Consider the following 16,526-nt stretch of genomic DNA (forward strand, 5'->3'; position numbering starts at 1 on the left):
ACATGGAAAGTGGAAGAACAATGAGTCATATTTAAAAAGGAGGCTATAAACAAATAAAATACAACAGTAAATAGCCAGGGGACACAAGGCTCAGTGTTCAAGCTGAGAGACAATATGAGAAATGCTCCATCACCACATTTTGCTGGAAAAGAAATAAAGATGGTACAAGTAAAAACTACAAAGTACAAATCAAATGCAGTGCTGTTCAAGGCAGTGGTATTAAAGCATTGTGCAACTTAATGACTGAATTCCTATTTAACCTCCTTACATTCACCGCTTTAAGTCCAGTATTGAAAGGGAAACCAAACACAGCTTTACTGAAATCTGTCATTACATAAAATGCTGTAATGTGACCCATTTTATGCATTGCAGAAGTGAAAGCAAACAGGCGGCATCGGGTTTCAGGAAAAGCTTTGCGGTTGCACACACAAAGTGTTAAGTGCGAGTTATCTCTCTGGACTTGACTTGTCTTTTTATACAGTCTGTATTGTGACATCTACTGAAATCACATGAGCAAGAGAAGATTTTGTTACCACATGATACTTTTATTGCTTTTACTACTTCTACCTGCAAAATTGCTGAATTCAGTTATCAAGGCAGTGATGGTGTTCACATGTCATTCTTCCAATTGGAAAAATCCTATGTTGAGTCTATGATCTAACGACATAGCTGTACCAGATAGAATAGTTTTTTTCACTGCTGGACCACAGAACCGAGTTGGAAAATAAGTAAATCAAGGAAGAGGAATGTTTTCTGACAGGAAGTTTTCATGCAGTCTGCCAAAATTGTGGATTTTAAAACTGATTTTCTGGCTGCAGTTGACCATAAGTAGTCAGTTTCTCTTGTATGGCAGCACACAGTTTAGGAATTCTGCTGCAGGATGGGGAAAAATCCTCGAAGAAACTTAACCATGTTTCAGAAATGTTTATGTCTGTCATTCAGGTGAATTGGTTCATTTACAGTATTCTGTGGCCTATTTCACAAATGTTATTCCCTTGCTTTATGCATAATGAATGATGATTAAGTATTAAATTATTCTACATTGTGATACTGTGAATTTATTGTGAGAAAAGTGACTGTCAACCTCTGACACCTACTTTTCCTCTAACAGTGAAACAATTACATTATCAGAGAGGACAAAGACAGCTCTAACACCCTCCTACAGGTTGGAAGCTATGTCAAGGAGAAATCATGCTTGCTTTGAAAGCTTAAAACCTCTCATAATGTTCTTAGAAAGCCTTGAGAGTGAAAAATAGACTATTTTTGACAATAACAACAAAAACCACAGCCACATCACACATTATGTTTCACCACTGTGGTGCACCCTCAGCTCTGCCAGCAGCTTGCTCCTTTGGGCCCCTAGTACTAAGCTCCGCACCATGCAGGGATCAGCCTTCCTAACCATCTGAGGGCAGCACAGACCCTAGACTCTTTTAAAACAAACTTAAAAAACCTTACTATTAAGGAAAGCTTTTTTTATTATCTTAACTCTTATTATTATTTTCTATATGTTGTGTGTTCTATATTATTAACACTGTAGCACTTTGAGTTTCACAATGAATGAAAAGTGCGGTACAAATTATGTATGCATCTATTTTTTTTTTTTTTTTAATTTATATTATTTCCACCACAGGGTTTAATTGACAGCATCATTTTCCTTCAGCACATAACGAAGCAGCCCACGCCATGTTATACGTCATTCGTATAGTGGTGACGTAGCTGCGTAGTAGTAGAATGAATGGCCAGGGAAAGCACGAGACACTTGAACCTGAAATTCAGAGCACGACACAGCTGGATGATGTGAAGCGGGTTTTTTTCTGTCACTAAAAATATTACTGATTTTGAAAAGAAAAACAAAAACTAAATTTCATCATCTTAAAAAGCACAATGGCACGAGGAGAGGGCGCAGAGCAGTACGCCGCGACTCTATTACCAGTTAAACCTATAAATACAGAGATAAAGGCAGCAAAGGTAAGTGAAAGGATTTATTTATTTGATTTTTTTTTAGCTCATTGTAAAAATGTGTGTTTCTGTGATGCGCCTGTTTATTCAGGGGAGTGATAAGCCGCATAAATTGGAGGTAACGTTAGATGAAGCGGGTTACTTCCTTTAGATGTCTGTTCTCGATATTTGAATTTCACCCGGCTTGTCCATCTGTTCTCAGAGCAGCTGCTTGTGAGGCTCATACGCCAGGTTTAAAGAGGCCACATCTTAATTAAAGTCTCCACTTTAAGTGTATAGTATTTTCAAACATAGCAGCCTTAATGCTGACAGATGTGCTGCTGCAGTAATGAGATGTGATGTAGCTGCTTCAGACCTGCATGATTCATTTGGTTTGGGAGACGACAGAGATTGAGTGTTTTTTCGTCAGTGGGATTGGTCATATTTAAAGGCATCTCAGCCAACCTTTTGGAGTGGCTGTGCAGTGAATTTTATGTGTATCAGAGCATTATGAGGATTCAAGTTGGCAACTGTGTGTGTGTCTAATAACCAACAGATAATTACCAGCTGTTAAATTTTTACATGAAAAACGGTTCTAGTCTCTTTTTTGTTTCATAAAAGAAAAGGGACTCTACTGTATTTTATACATCTACAGCTGAAAATACATTCTCTGTCATCTCTACATCTATGATAACAGGTCACATGAAATTTCAGCTTTAGATTTTATTTAGAACATGGAAAAATAAAAGCTTGGCAAAACTAGTTTTATTCATCATTACAGTCACTGAATCCAGTTTCTCTACTGTGAGAATTTGAAGCTTTTCCCTGTCATTTTCTGTCAGTTTTAATAAACTGTATGTATTTTTGTTTTGGGCAGGGATTTGAATACATGACCTTGGGCTTTGGGATTTTGTATCACAATTTTGTGACATTTAGACAAAACACATAATCATTTAACTGAGAAAAAAGTCAGGAGGCTCATCAATAATAAAGATAATTTCCTATTGCAGCCCTAATATGTCTTCTTGAAAGTTGCTTGTAAGTTTTTCCTTGAATCTTGAGTCATGTAGTTGTGACCATTGAGCTTGTCTGTCCAGTCCTGTAAAATCCATTTTACCCTGTGTGGGATTTCCATTACCACAGGGTGCATTCCTTCATGTAACTTTACCCTTGTTTTATTTTTAGTTTCACATGATAATTGCCAGCATAATTCTGGATTTGTGACAAGGCAGCATTTTACTCCCACCATCGGGTGATGCTGCTTTTGTGTCTTTGGCGGATGTGAATCGGGGTCTATAAACCCCTGCGGGCTGACATCATCAGACAGGTGTTTAGCCGTAGCCACACGATGTGACAGGACTGCTGTCTATCAGTCTGTCTGCTGGCTATTGGCTACTCAGCATGAAATGTCAGACTACCTCTAACATCCTATCGCTAGAGCCAATGGCTGAGCTGGATTCTTTATGATGTGGCATGTGTGTGAACTACAGTAACCTCACCGTTTCACATCACTTTCTGACTGTGGTGTATAGGCCCAGACTGCATCATTACTGGGGATTTATCTCTAATCTGACATTCTGAGCAGTGGGGTGAGGGAATTTAGCCAATCTCAGTCCCTCACAGTAACAGGTTGTTTAACACGGCATTAATCTTGCCAAGAGTTTCAGACTGAGGAATAGAAGTAAATAAACTCACTTTACCTAAATTCGTAGCGCCCCTGGGAATATGAGCATTTCATTGTTTACACAGACAGATGCACGACCTGTTTTAAAGCCAAACTAACAAGACGTCCTCCCCTCTCCTTGTCTTCCAGCAGACGCGCCATAGAAGTCGTCTGTCCGTGCTCAGCAAACTGTGCTATGCCATCGGTGGGGCTCCCTACCAGATCACAGGGAGCGCTCTCGGCTTTTTCCTCCAGATCTACCTGCTGGATGTTGCCCAGGTGATTGACAAGAGCTACACAAATGCTACACAAAGACACACGCTTTGGGACGTCATTTGTCAAAGCCAGAAAACAGGATTTTCTTGACATTTTCGACACACTAACAAAAAAGACATTTTGTATAACCAGAAAACTACTCTTTCAAACAAAGGTTATCTGTGAATTCCACGAAGATAGTTGTAAACTTGTCCTCCTATCTTTGCATTATTCTAGTAGCTACACACACTGATAAGCTTCAAGGCGAAAGCTTGTATTTTTTTCTCAGCCAAGTATCAGTTTAACAGTCTCCATCCTGCAGTAGCTGGTCAAGCGCATTAACCTGAACTCCTACTGCTTTGCTTTGTTACTCAATTAGCAATTAATTAGAGATTTCCACTGTACACAGCAAGAACTTAAATAAAGGCCATTCAGCCCAGGGAATGAGATCATTAAAGCGGCACTGAATGCTACTTTGTTCTTAGATAAATGACAATGTTGTATAGTTCACTGCTGTTGTACTCTAAGCAGTTACAAAGCCTCAAAATGTCCCCATAACCTACTTGGTGTTCCGGCTCTTTTGAACCATTCACTGAAGCCAGTCAGCAGTGCCATATGAGGTAGTATTTGGCATCCTCTTTATTTTGGCTTCATGTCTCACTCTTTTTTCCTTATTCTCCCTCTAGTTGGATCCTTTCTATGCTTCTATCATCCTGTTTGTGGGCCGCGCTTGGGATGCAGTCACAGACCCAACAGTGGGTTTCCTGGTGAGCCGGAGTAGATGGACCAGCATTGGCCGCATGATGCCCTGGTAGGAGTCTCACACAAGCAGCACATGCATTTTATGACAGAAATTAAGCAATAATAAGAAAATACTGAAAATGAGTGGGTAGCATATTGAGTGGAGAGAGAAATGTAAGGATGACCAGCTCATGAGCCATTAGCAGTAACCTTGGCAACAAGGTTGAAGTGGCTACTCAGGAAGAATAAGTGGTGCAATGTAGTCTGTATGAAATGGTGCATTTAATATGTGCATCAGAAATCCCTATGACGCATATTATAGCCGCAGCAGTAACCTTGCTAATGCACAAACAGCAGCTGATTGTTTTCACCTCTTTCTGGTTGCTGATGTGTGATGAAATCTACCAGCTTTTTAAAATTTTTAGTTATGACTCATTATTCATTTTTTGGAAGTGACTCTTAGGTTTAGCCATGTGTGCTGGAAGGCATATTTTAAAGGTGCCCTCTGGAGTTTTCTTGTAAGCAAATTGTAAGTAAATTTACAATGAGTCTTACTCACCAAAACTCATTATGTGTATCCTTGAAGCCTCAGGGTATCTGCAGGTCTTGAAAAGTCTTAAAAACCACTGAATTCAGTTTCCTCAAAAAAGGAAAAGGTATTTAAAAGTCTTATATTTAATTTACAGAAGTCTAAATACTTTATCTTGTAATGTTAGTTATTTAAAAAATTGTATTCAATTGTAGGCTGTCTGGTTACAGCCTGCATACAGACAGTATGATTGTGATACAAATATTAAAAATAACTTGTGATATTAATAAGGTCTTTAAAAGTTTTATATTTAAGTTGGTGAGCCTTGCAGAAACCATGAGTGCATTTATTTGTGCATTGCTGTGTTTCTTGGCGTGTTACCTGTACCTGTAGATGAGTGGAATAGTGTGAAACCATAGTGTCCTGTGTGGTTGTGCACATGTTTGTGCATCCGCCAGCGCATGTGTAATACAAACAAAATGGGGACACACTCATAAAAACATTGCTCCGTAGCACTACTAGTCTCTACAGGGTACCTTCAGTTGCCTGTATGTGTGTATATTGATTGGCATAATGGATAAAATCTGCTATTATAGTACGTCACAATTATATCCAAAGTAGTTAATTTTGTGGAAATAGTTTATAGTTCAAATAACTGGAAGGTTTTGGCTAATCTGGTGAATGATAATGATAAATAAATCATCATCAATTAATCGTTCAGTCTATTAAATGTCAGATAATAGTGAAAAATGTTTGTTATAATTTTCATATGTTCATATGTCTTGTTTTGTCTGACCAACAGTCCAAAACCCAAAAATATTACATTTACAATTATATAAAACAGAGAAAAACTGCAAAGCCTCACAATTGAAAAAAAAAAACAGGAACCAGCAAATGTTTGGCATTTTTGCTTAAAGAAAGACTAATCGATTATCAAAATAGTTGCCAATTAATATTCTGTTGATCGACTAATCGACTAATTGTCGCAGCTCCCAATAAATCCAAATATTAAGTCCCATTAAGACAAAAATCCTGTAAATCATTGCCACAAGTGTTCTGCTCATCAATGTTCTGCTCATTGATTTGATCTTACTACAAAGATCTAATAAAGATGTTTAACATAACGTAACTTGACATAAACAGTATAGCACAATCTTTCTGCTAACAAATTCCTATTGTCTCACAGGATGGAGTATATTGTCAATCTTACATAGTAGAAACTAGAAAGTAGAAATGTGGCTGTGCACATTAAGCTGCATGTTGTGGGGGGAGGGGAGATTTTACCGGCTTCTGCTGTGATTGGTCCAACCCACAACACACCATCAGCTCCAAACCAATAGGAGGGGTGTGTCAAGTGTAGATGTGTGTGTGTGTGTGTGTGTGTGTGTGTGTGTGTGTGTGTGTATGCTCGTTTGATGTCCTAAACTGTTTGGGGGGGGGGGGGTTTAGCAAAAGCAGATAGAGGTTACCTTGGGTCAAGAGCATTGATGTGGCACATGGTTGAAATAATGGAAGTCATTCTTAAAAAGGCAACATGTACATGATCCTCTGTGGCCTGTTTAGCTTTACAAATGGAAGCGAGTCAACCAGCTGCCAGAACAACTGAGGTCATTAGACAGACGTCTATTCATGCTGAAAACATTTCACATGAAGATATTACTGCTGGACACCAGAACATTTTGCTTTTTTTTTTTTTTTTTTTTGAAATGTATTTTTATTTGACAAAGAAACAGCAGTTCTTTTGTGAATGCACTCTGTTAATTTCTTATTGAGACATTTATAACATTATGTACATATACAAAATGTTAGTCAATGTTATTTCCTGTGTGTTACTGACCTCCAAATGTGACACATACAGAGTCTGTAATCGGTGTTCAATTAGACATGTCAGTGTGCGAAACTGTCAGTCAAAATACTCCCTGGCTTCTACTTCAAGATAAATTAGTTTCCATTAACCTAATTCAGTCAGACATTAGAAGGAACCAAGAGGGGCTTTCTTATTTCCTCTGTGTGTGTGTGTGTCACACAAGAAGGTCTGTTAGGTGGTTTCATATGACCAGGCATGAGTGAGGAAGTGTTACATTTAATAAAGAAACATCTCTCTGTGTTTGGTGGTATGGCCCCCAGTGAGAATCGTCATTTATCTCTACTGCATAACAACTCAAAAACAAAGTAAAGACAAAAATATTGGTTTAGATGTTATGTTTTCATTTCGCAGCGCTGCAGAGGATGAATTTAAAAAGTGTAGCTCTTTACTTACGAGCTGCAACTAGTATGTTCTCAATTTATCGTTTCATCCATAAAACATCAGAAAACAGTTTTAAAAAGTCACACATTTCCACAGTTACATTAACCCTAGATGGCATCTTCAAATTGTGTGTTTTATTCGACCAACAGTCCAAAACCCAAAGATATTCAGTTTACTCTCACTCAGAAAGAAAAATGGCAAATCCTCAAGTTTGAGAAGCTGGAGTCAGAGAATGTGTGTAGCTTTTTTGCGTGAAAAATTACTTAAATGATTAATTAATCACCAAATAGTTGCTGATAAATTTTCTGTTGCCTACTTGATTAATCTACAAGTTGTTTCAGCTCTAGCACTTGTCGGGATGTTTGCTATTGATGCAACTGCAAGCAAGAGACACGGTTTCCTGTTGGCACGGAAATATTTTTCAATTTTTCTCCTCACTGCTCTGCATCCATGCCCGAGTCCTGACGATAACATTTCAATTTTCTCATCTGCATTGTGGATTTTTAGCTGTACTGTTTGGGTGAAGTCCTGTGTATTGTCAGTTTCTCCACTGAGGTCTGGCATTGAGGTCAGCTGGAGGGCATACAAAGCAGAGGAAAAAGGCTTTTGAGACTCAGCCACAGAACGGCTGTGACAGTGAGTGGGGTGAGAGCGAGGTGGGCCAGAGTGGCCCCACCAGCCCACCCTCATCTCCTTATGCAGCCCTTTCTCCACACACGAGCTCTAACAAGGCAGGATTAAGTGGATTATTCACAAAGCGGCAGGGATAGAGTGGAAAAAGAAGTGACTGTAAGGAAAGAAAAATGTAAAGGGGGGTCAGAGGGGTAAAGCTACAGTAGCAGTTGGCAGAATTCAGTAAACACACTCTTTAGTGGCGTGAAACAGCAGGCACACTTTTTGTTAACAGCACAGAATGCAATGCTTATAGTGACTCAAATTAGAAAAAACACACTTTTTGTTTGAGAACACTGCAAGTTGTAACATGTTTTCATCAGTCTGTGTCCTAAATAATCCTCCACTCCTTTATTTCCAGGATCCTTCTCTCTACTCCCTTTGCTGTGTTGACTTACTTCATGATCTGGTACGTGCCTCCGTTTGAGGAAGGGAAGGTCATCTGGTACCTGATCTTTTACTGCCTCTTCCAGTCAATGCAGACGGTTAGTACCTCATGTTGACCATTCCCCAGCACTTTGTTCCCCTTGGTCCCATTGTGTATGCTAACTGTGTGTTTGTGCACCTTTTTCAGTGCTTCCATGTGCCCTACTCAGCCCTCACCATGTTCATCAGCAGCGAGCAGAAAGAGAGAGATTCTGCCACCGCTTACCGTATGCCTGCTCTCCTATGTGATCAAATAGTTATACATGGCTTATGTTGTTCATGCGTTGACGCTCTGTTCCTCTGTTGTTCTCAGGTATGATGGTGGAGGTGCTCGGTTCGGTTTTGGGCACTGCCATCCAGGGACAGATAGTAGGTAGAACCCAAGATTGCCCCACTGAGCCTGATGCCCCAGACAGCAGAAACTCCTCAATCAACACATCCAGAGTTTCACTGGATGAGACGGTGAGACTTTTTTTAGTCATTGTGTCAGATAAATTATGATATGTGTAACTGTTTGATGCAGCGCGTACATGAGTGTTAGTCCAAGCTAATGTTGTCTCCTCTGTCCTCAGAAACAAGCTTACCTGATTGCTTCAGGGGTGATATGCATCATCTACATCCTCTGTGCTGCAATCTTGTTTTTGGGCGTCAAGGAGAAAAAAGGTATGAATCCATTAGAGAAGTTGTTATTTACCAAACACCACTGTGGAATATTTATAATATTCGGTGGAGACACATGAATCTGATGACTTTAAGTCTGACTTAATTTTAAAAAAACTTGTAACTTGTGACTTGCACTTTAACACCAGTGACTTGTGACTTCAATCAGACTTTAGCTTCAGCCTTTGACCTTGGAATGACTTCACATCATCCCCAAGCCCAAACATGGAATATTATGCTATAAAAAGATATCCATACCAGTCAAGTCTTTATTTTCCTGACAGCAGATGAACTTCAGATGATCACATTTGCACGTAATGATTCTGCGGTGGTCAACAAAACAGAAATATGCAAAACACTGAGCTCAGAAATGACAAATGATTGTAGTTTATTTGGAGTTTATTTGAAAGTAATGATTAAAGATAAAAATTTAAATGGCAATAAACTTCAGTGAAGAGTGCTTGATCAATTGTGTAGGACTCAAAACACAAAATTTAGGACTTGGTCTTAACCTGGGACAATGATTTTGTACCTCCTCTGATTTGAAGTTTGTATCAGTCTGTTATCTGTCGTCCTTACACTTGGCCTCCATCACTCCAATTGTTTGCAAAATATCATCATCATCATGTCTCTGCAAGATAGAAATGAGACAAAATCTCACTCCAACTCCTTAAGGGCAGCCAATAAGGACTTCAGTTAGATTAATCTATTATCATTAAACAAGCAGACAAAGGGGGTTCTACTGTGGTCATGAGTAATGTTGACTATGTAAATGAATGTCTAAGACAACTTTCTGATGAGATGTTTTACAATGAACTTTACAGGGGACCCAAAACAGTCTTTTAAGAACATTTCTCATGAAGCACTTGAGAATCTGTTACAGAATGCTATGTATACATCCATACCACAAGATGGAGGTATTGAGGCCCTGCAATACTTACTTTCTTACCCTCATTTTCTATCTCATTTTCTACTATGGATATGACTACAAACACATCCGTTTTCTAGATTTATGAATCATTAGAGAGAAAACAGCTAGAAATACCTTACTATGGGCATACTCTGATCATCCCTTACCGTTAAAAAATAGTCTCCCTTTTAGCAGATTAAAATGAACTTGCCAGAAAACTGATGATTTTGACAGGAACATGAATGAAATGAAAAACAACTTTCAAGAAGAGGATACAAGAAATCTGTCCTAAATGACACTGCTGCTAGAATTAAGACAGACCTATGTCTGATCTATTAAAAAATTAACCTACAGTGAAATCAAATGACCATATAATTTTTACAACAGAGTATTCTAAGGGTGCAGAACAGATAATGGGAATAATAGCAAAACATTGTTATATATATGATTCTGATTGTTAACTCAATGGTGTATTCAAAGAATGTCCTCTCATGGTGTATAAAACAGGTAAAAACACACTCATATTTACCTCCTACTCAATCAATACCTACCCAAGATACTTTAACACCTATCCCTGAGGGCAACTGCCGCTGGAAGTAACCAAAGTATTGTAATGTAGAATTTAAATCTCTATATGTGTTATGAGAAGTAATGGTTCTTGTCACTTTGTTTAAAGTAATTTGATTGGCTGTAGTTCCTGTCATAGTTTGTTAAGAGTTTTGCTTCGCTGAAAGGCCTCTTGATTTTTTTTCTCACCCTGGTGGAACATGATTGTCTAATCACCATCAGATTTGTTACTATGGTGTGGCCTACATAACATACCATACCACTGATCTTGAAGAAGGCCTGAGGGCTGAAACATCATCTAAATAACAGAGAGATGCATATGGAGTCAGAGTGTGCAACACGTTTTTCCTACTTACCAATGACACAAATACCTGAACATTAATGGCTCCGTTTTGTGTATTAGATTCCTTACAGCAGAGATTTTCAGCTGTCTTAACTGTGTTTTCTTCTCCATGTCTGATTCTAGACACCGGCCAAAAAAAAACAGAGCCCCTCACCTTCCGTCAGGGCCTGTGGGTGGTGATGAGTCACGGACCGTATGTCAAACTGGTCATTGGCTTCCTCTTCACCTCTCTTGCCTTCATGGTAATACTGCATTTCATTATCTGCCTCATATTTGATGTTGAAGTTGTCATAATTAAAAGTAACTTTCTTCATTTGTCTTTTACAGCTACTGGAGGGAAACTTTGCCCTTTTCATCACATACGCCCTCGGCCATCGGAAAGACTATCAGAATATTCTCTTGGTAATCATGGTGAGTGTTTCTATTTTCCTCTGCTTGTAAAATCCATAATCAGCATGAGATTTGGAGGACATCTGTACAATCTGCGACCAATACTCAGAGGCCTTTCCTGACAAGAGGACAGGCATGGCACTGGGGCTGAAAGGGCAGATTTTCAGGGTGAGAGGAGATGTTGTTTGGGCCCCTGGGAACCTATCTCCCAGTCACACACTCACTCCGTGTTAGCAGCAGATCAAGGGAGAGACAGGCACACAGTGGAGCTTTTGTTGCCCTGGCAATCCTTCACTGCCACCATGGGAACTGCCACCATGCTTGCACACTCCTTTCCATCCTCCTCCCGCTGTTTTCTGCTCTGTTGCCTTTCCCTCTGATTAGGAGTGGAAACATTTTTGGGCACCGTGTATCATATTTTGGAGAGGTGGGAGTGTAGGGGGAGAAAGGAATTATTTTCCACTGTATTTGCTCACAGTTGATTCTCATGTCCTTTCTCAGGCTGCTGAGGTTTCAGTGGCAAGCTTGTTCTTGTGTGGTCATTTGGCCAAGAGGTCAAAGGTTGTCTCTCCCCTGCAGGGTTAAGTCAAGACCCCACATGGCATATTGTGCCCTTTTCCCTTGAACTCCTCCTCCAGACTTCACTTTTTCTCCTCTTCTGGTTCCCACATTTTCCACAATCTTTAATGAGGCTTAGTCAGAACTGCTTTCAGTGTAAAATATGTTTCTTCATTATTTTTAGTTTTTTGCCTCATTTGTGATTTAATTGAAATATTACCAAGAACATACATACATGGGAACAAAGAAAGCAGGCTCCTTAAAATAAAGTTTACAGAATTGAACATCTCTATCCTCTACTGTTTTAAAACACAGCAACACAAAGGATTTATTAATAATATATGAATAGCTATACAATAGAATATACCTATAATAATAGAATAGAATAATCTATATTGCTACAAACACACTAAACAGTCACATCTGAACATGGACAACCACATAGCAATATTTTCATTTTGAAAATAAAAAGCTAATCTGGCTATTGAGTCATTCTAGATGAATCAGATGTTTTCATTGTAATAATCAATCCTCAATTAACTGTGCACATCCCTTGTTCTTTTACTCCTCTGAACGCTTACATAAGGACATCTAATGGAATAACAATACTGATAATTCTTTGTCACTATTTTTCAGGTGTCTGGCACTCTAACCATCCCGTTTTGGCAGTGGTTCCTGACACGGTTTGGGAAGAAGACAGCGGTTTACTTCGGCATGACGGTTAGTAGAGGATGCTTTTGATGTGTGACACCTGAATTGATGTTTTCAAATTGTTTGTTTTGTCCAACCAACAGTCTGAAACCCAAAGAAAATAAGCAAATCCTCATATTTGAGAAGCTGGAACCAGAGAATGTTTGCCCCTTTTTTGTCTTGACTGAACAATTAATTGTTGCTGAATAATTTTCTGTCAATGTGTTCTTATTGAATGATCCTTCTGTCTCTCCATAGTGGGCAGTACCCTTCATGATCCTGATCATCTCCATTAAGAGCAATCTGGTCATTTCCTACTTGGTCTCGGTGGCAGCAGGTGTGAGCGTGGCAGCAGCTTTCCTCCTGCCATGGTGAGCACGAGTTTGTCCTTCCCTGGATCCACACGTAGATGTATCACTGGGGGAGTTTTGTTGATTGCATCTAATTTTTTCCTTCCAAATGTTGTGTTTTATGCTCACAGGTCAATGCTTCCTGATGTTGTGGATGACTTTAAGATCAAGAACCCAGACATTCATGGTCATGAAGCCCTCTTCTACTCCTTCTATGTCTTCTTTATCAAGTTTGCCTCTGGAGTATCCTTGGGTATCTCGACCCTCAGTTTAGAGTAAGTTAATCTTCACTGCTAATTTTTTTTTACTACCCATATTGTGTACTTTTTTGTTTTCACCCTCACTGTCATCCTTAAAATTTTGTTAATACTGAGTCTGCTGTGATCTTAGAGCAGAAGACAGGAATTTTAAGACTATTTTGCTCCAACAGTATATGAGATTAGCTCAACATTCATTCATCAGCCCACTGGTCATGTGTTTAACAATCACATAATCCTTCCACTAACAATCTTGCCAAACTGTATTCACATCAGCTCAACGTCTCTCCCTTTATCTGCATTTTTTTGAAGATTTGCAGGCTATGTGACCGGGGACTGCTCACAACCCGCGGCAGTCAGCTCAACCCTAAAGGTGCTGGTCTCTCCAGTGCCAGTGGTTCTTATCGCCGTTGGGCTGTTAATAATCAAGACCTACCCTATCGATGAGGAAAGGAGGCAGTACAACCAAAAAATACTGCAACGAATGCTGTAAGTGAGAGTGAAATGCACACACAAGCACCAAACAACAACATGGAAGTTTAAACTTGATCCAGGATGACATCTACTGTGTCTACTGTGCAGCAGGACTCTTGCATGACCACAGTAAACAAACCAATGCTTCACAGTCAGATGCTAAATTGAGTTTTGTTCTGTTTACCTGAGCTAAATTCAAATGAAACCCTGAAAAAAAAAAAAACGTTTTGCCCCAGTATTGGCATATATTATGCACCCCAACAATTCAATAGCCTAATGTGCAAAAACTCATTTCTCTACAGTGCAGCAGTACAGCGGAATAATCTGCCCACGAATCTGAAAGTGTTTCACAGGACTCATTTAAAGTGGCCTCAAAGTACCATGCAGCATATTCAATTTTAATTCTAACTTTTTATGACCAAGAAAACATGAGCATGTTGCCATAGCTACCCCACTGCCAGCTGTTTACATGTTGATTGTATTGTCTTTGTTTGCTGTCCTGTTGTTTTTGCTTTTATCTCATGGTGTGTTATGTGTTATACCAGAGGATGATGGAAATAAGCCTTTGTGTTTTCATCCTCAAATCATCAAATTCATTCATTCATTCAGTTTGAACAAGCCGAGTCCTTTGGTTGTGACTACTGGCTGTTTTCTATCCAACAGGGACTCTGAAGCAGATTCTGAGTCTGAAACTTCAGCACTTGGGAGCAGCGTGTAGAAGCGGTAGCATCACTGTTTTATACGTTTGCACAGGCTGTGAAGAGGGACAAGACCACCAGCTATCTGAACCAACAGAGGGACCACAGACCACATTGCCGCCTTGCTGAGCCCACACGTTAGCCTTGGATCACACAGGTGTATTTCGCCCTCTACTGGCCAGGAAGTGTCATGTGTGGGGCTCAAGTATTTTCTGTTGTCCTCTCTAGCCATGTCCCAATTGAACTGTATTTCCTAAGTATGCACAATATATAAATCTTCACAGTTTATTATTGGGTCAGTTAGTGTAGAGCCAAAGTCCTGGGCTAGCTTCTGTTCTTCTTGATTTCAGTTCGTCATGTATTTTTAATTTCCCAACAGAGGTTTTCTTCTTTCATTGTTCACTCTAAAAAGCTGAAACACACTACTGGGATCTGTCCATATTTTAACCTAATGGGTATCTACTACTGAACTGGACAGTAAAATCTTACCACCTCAACAATCTAACAAAGAAGAACATGTTTTTTGTTTGCATTTTCAACAGCCACAACTCTTGTAAAGACCCATGAAAAAGACTTGTGGGAGCAGTAGTCGAGGTGGAAACTCAACAAAGAAAGCAGACTGTTTTCCAAAGATTTGTTACTTTTTTTGTAAGCAGTCCTTTTCTTGTGTGCATTGTGTTGTGGGACAATGGTGTATCAATGACTTGGTTACACTACAAACTCAAAACCAGGTTAGAACAGGTTGCAATTGGGACACAGCTTTTGATTTGTGTTATTGTCTGTAAAGTGTTTATTTGCTGGTTTACAAGATCAGGCCTTCACTTGTGCCGACTTCAGTGTGATGTTACCTTTGATGTTTACCATGTCCAGTTCAGCTGGGATTGACTTTCCATTCAGACAGTGCTGTGAAGGAGATATACTCTATCAGCCCTTATATATAACGGGCATACCAGCACTGTTCACTAATCGGAGTTGTATGGAGCTGTGCTACAATGTCTACATTTCTTAGGTGTTGTTGTTTCCTATAGATCACATTATGAAGACAAACAACTTTAAGTGTACTTGAATTTTCTGAAGGGGAAAAGGCACTTCATGGCATGATGTAGCCTACTGAATGTAGGTTATCTGAATTACTGCCTTACAAACACAGCTTATGTAATTATGTGCAATGAGATTTTCTGTTAAACTTGTTTGGTTTATCTTATTTTATTCTTTTTGCTACTGCGAAGGTTTTCCCATCACACCTTTTTGTGCTTTAACATTTCAGCCAGTCTCCATCAGGTTTAATATACACTTCTGAATGTGCTTTACAGTGAAGTCAACTCCATTATGAAGTCATTTCACCTAGCATGTTCTCACTTCCCAAGGGAGGAAAAAACGCTTTATTTAACTATTTATTTAAACAAACTATCTAAGGGATTCTAGTTTTCTTATGAAAGCACATGTGTATAATAATTTATTAACAGTTCAGAATGGTATACGGTTATTGGTGGCTGCAACCGAGTGATTCTCAAGTCCTGTGAAAAACATTTTGATCATCAGAATGATGGATTTTATACACCACAACGTGCTGTAATGTGATAAATGAGCTGCATTTACAGTATTATGCAGGAGACATTAGTCCTCACTTTAGATGACATGATATAATCTCAAATGATTTTAAATCCTTACTGGTTATTAAGATTTCAAAAATGACCTATAAATCTTACTACCAGTACATTCCTGCATAGTTTTCATTTTTAGGGCTTTGAAATTGCACTAAGTAAACTGAATGAAGCACACTGATGAAGCACACACACTCCTTGGTACTTATATGCTGCTGTATGTATAAATTGTAAATACTGTTTTCTATGTTTGGCCATGATGAGCAATATATGAATCAGTGAAGAGATGATGTGCTGTAAATTTGTAATTTAAGTCTATGAATAAAGTTTGTCAAAACAGTAAAAATCTGTTTCATTTTGCTTTGTAAGACAGCAAAAGGTCAATACTGTAGGTAAAAACCAAAAACTCCACCTTACTACTTGTGTGTTTATTTTTCAGATATATTTAGCTGCATTAAATTCATGTAAGTTGGTATAAAGGTCAGCTTTCTTTTCCATAATGAACCATATTACTATGAAAGATAATTTATCTATCATTCAACCTCATTTT

At 38.9% G+C, this 16,526-nt stretch overlaps 1 protein-coding gene across 2 annotated transcripts; it reads left to right on the top strand.

Annotated features, from left to right (window-relative positions):
* Positions 1 to 1,714: 1,714 nt before the first annotated feature.
* On the top strand, positions 1,715 to 16,322 carry LOC122998781 (sodium-dependent lysophosphatidylcholine symporter 1-B-like). Of its 2 annotated transcripts, none has more exons than XM_044375773.1 (14): positions 1,715 to 1,971; positions 3,755 to 3,883; positions 4,546 to 4,670; positions 8,411 to 8,534; positions 8,624 to 8,702; positions 8,789 to 8,937; positions 9,048 to 9,138; positions 11,079 to 11,197; positions 11,283 to 11,366; positions 12,540 to 12,623; positions 12,852 to 12,964; positions 13,075 to 13,218; positions 13,513 to 13,689; positions 14,338 to 16,322. In XM_044375773.1, the coding sequence occupies exons 1-14, from the start codon at positions 1,888 to 1,890 to the stop codon at positions 14,390 to 14,392; spliced, it is 1,557 nt and encodes a 518-aa protein (XP_044231708.1). In that variant the 5' UTR covers positions 1,715 to 1,887; the 3' UTR covers positions 14,393 to 16,322. The 2 variants fall into 2 exon arrangements, with proteins under 2 accessions (XP_044231708.1, XP_044231709.1); XM_044375774.1 differs by having other exon boundaries at positions 3,758 to 3,883.
* Positions 16,323 to 16,526: the final 204 nt, after the last annotated feature.

Source organism: Thunnus albacares, chromosome 15, assembly GCF_914725855.1.
Source record: "Thunnus albacares chromosome 15, fThuAlb1.1, whole genome shotgun sequence".
In the NCBI taxonomy this organism is placed as follows: Eukaryota; Metazoa; Chordata; class Actinopteri; order Scombriformes; family Scombridae; genus Thunnus; species Thunnus albacares.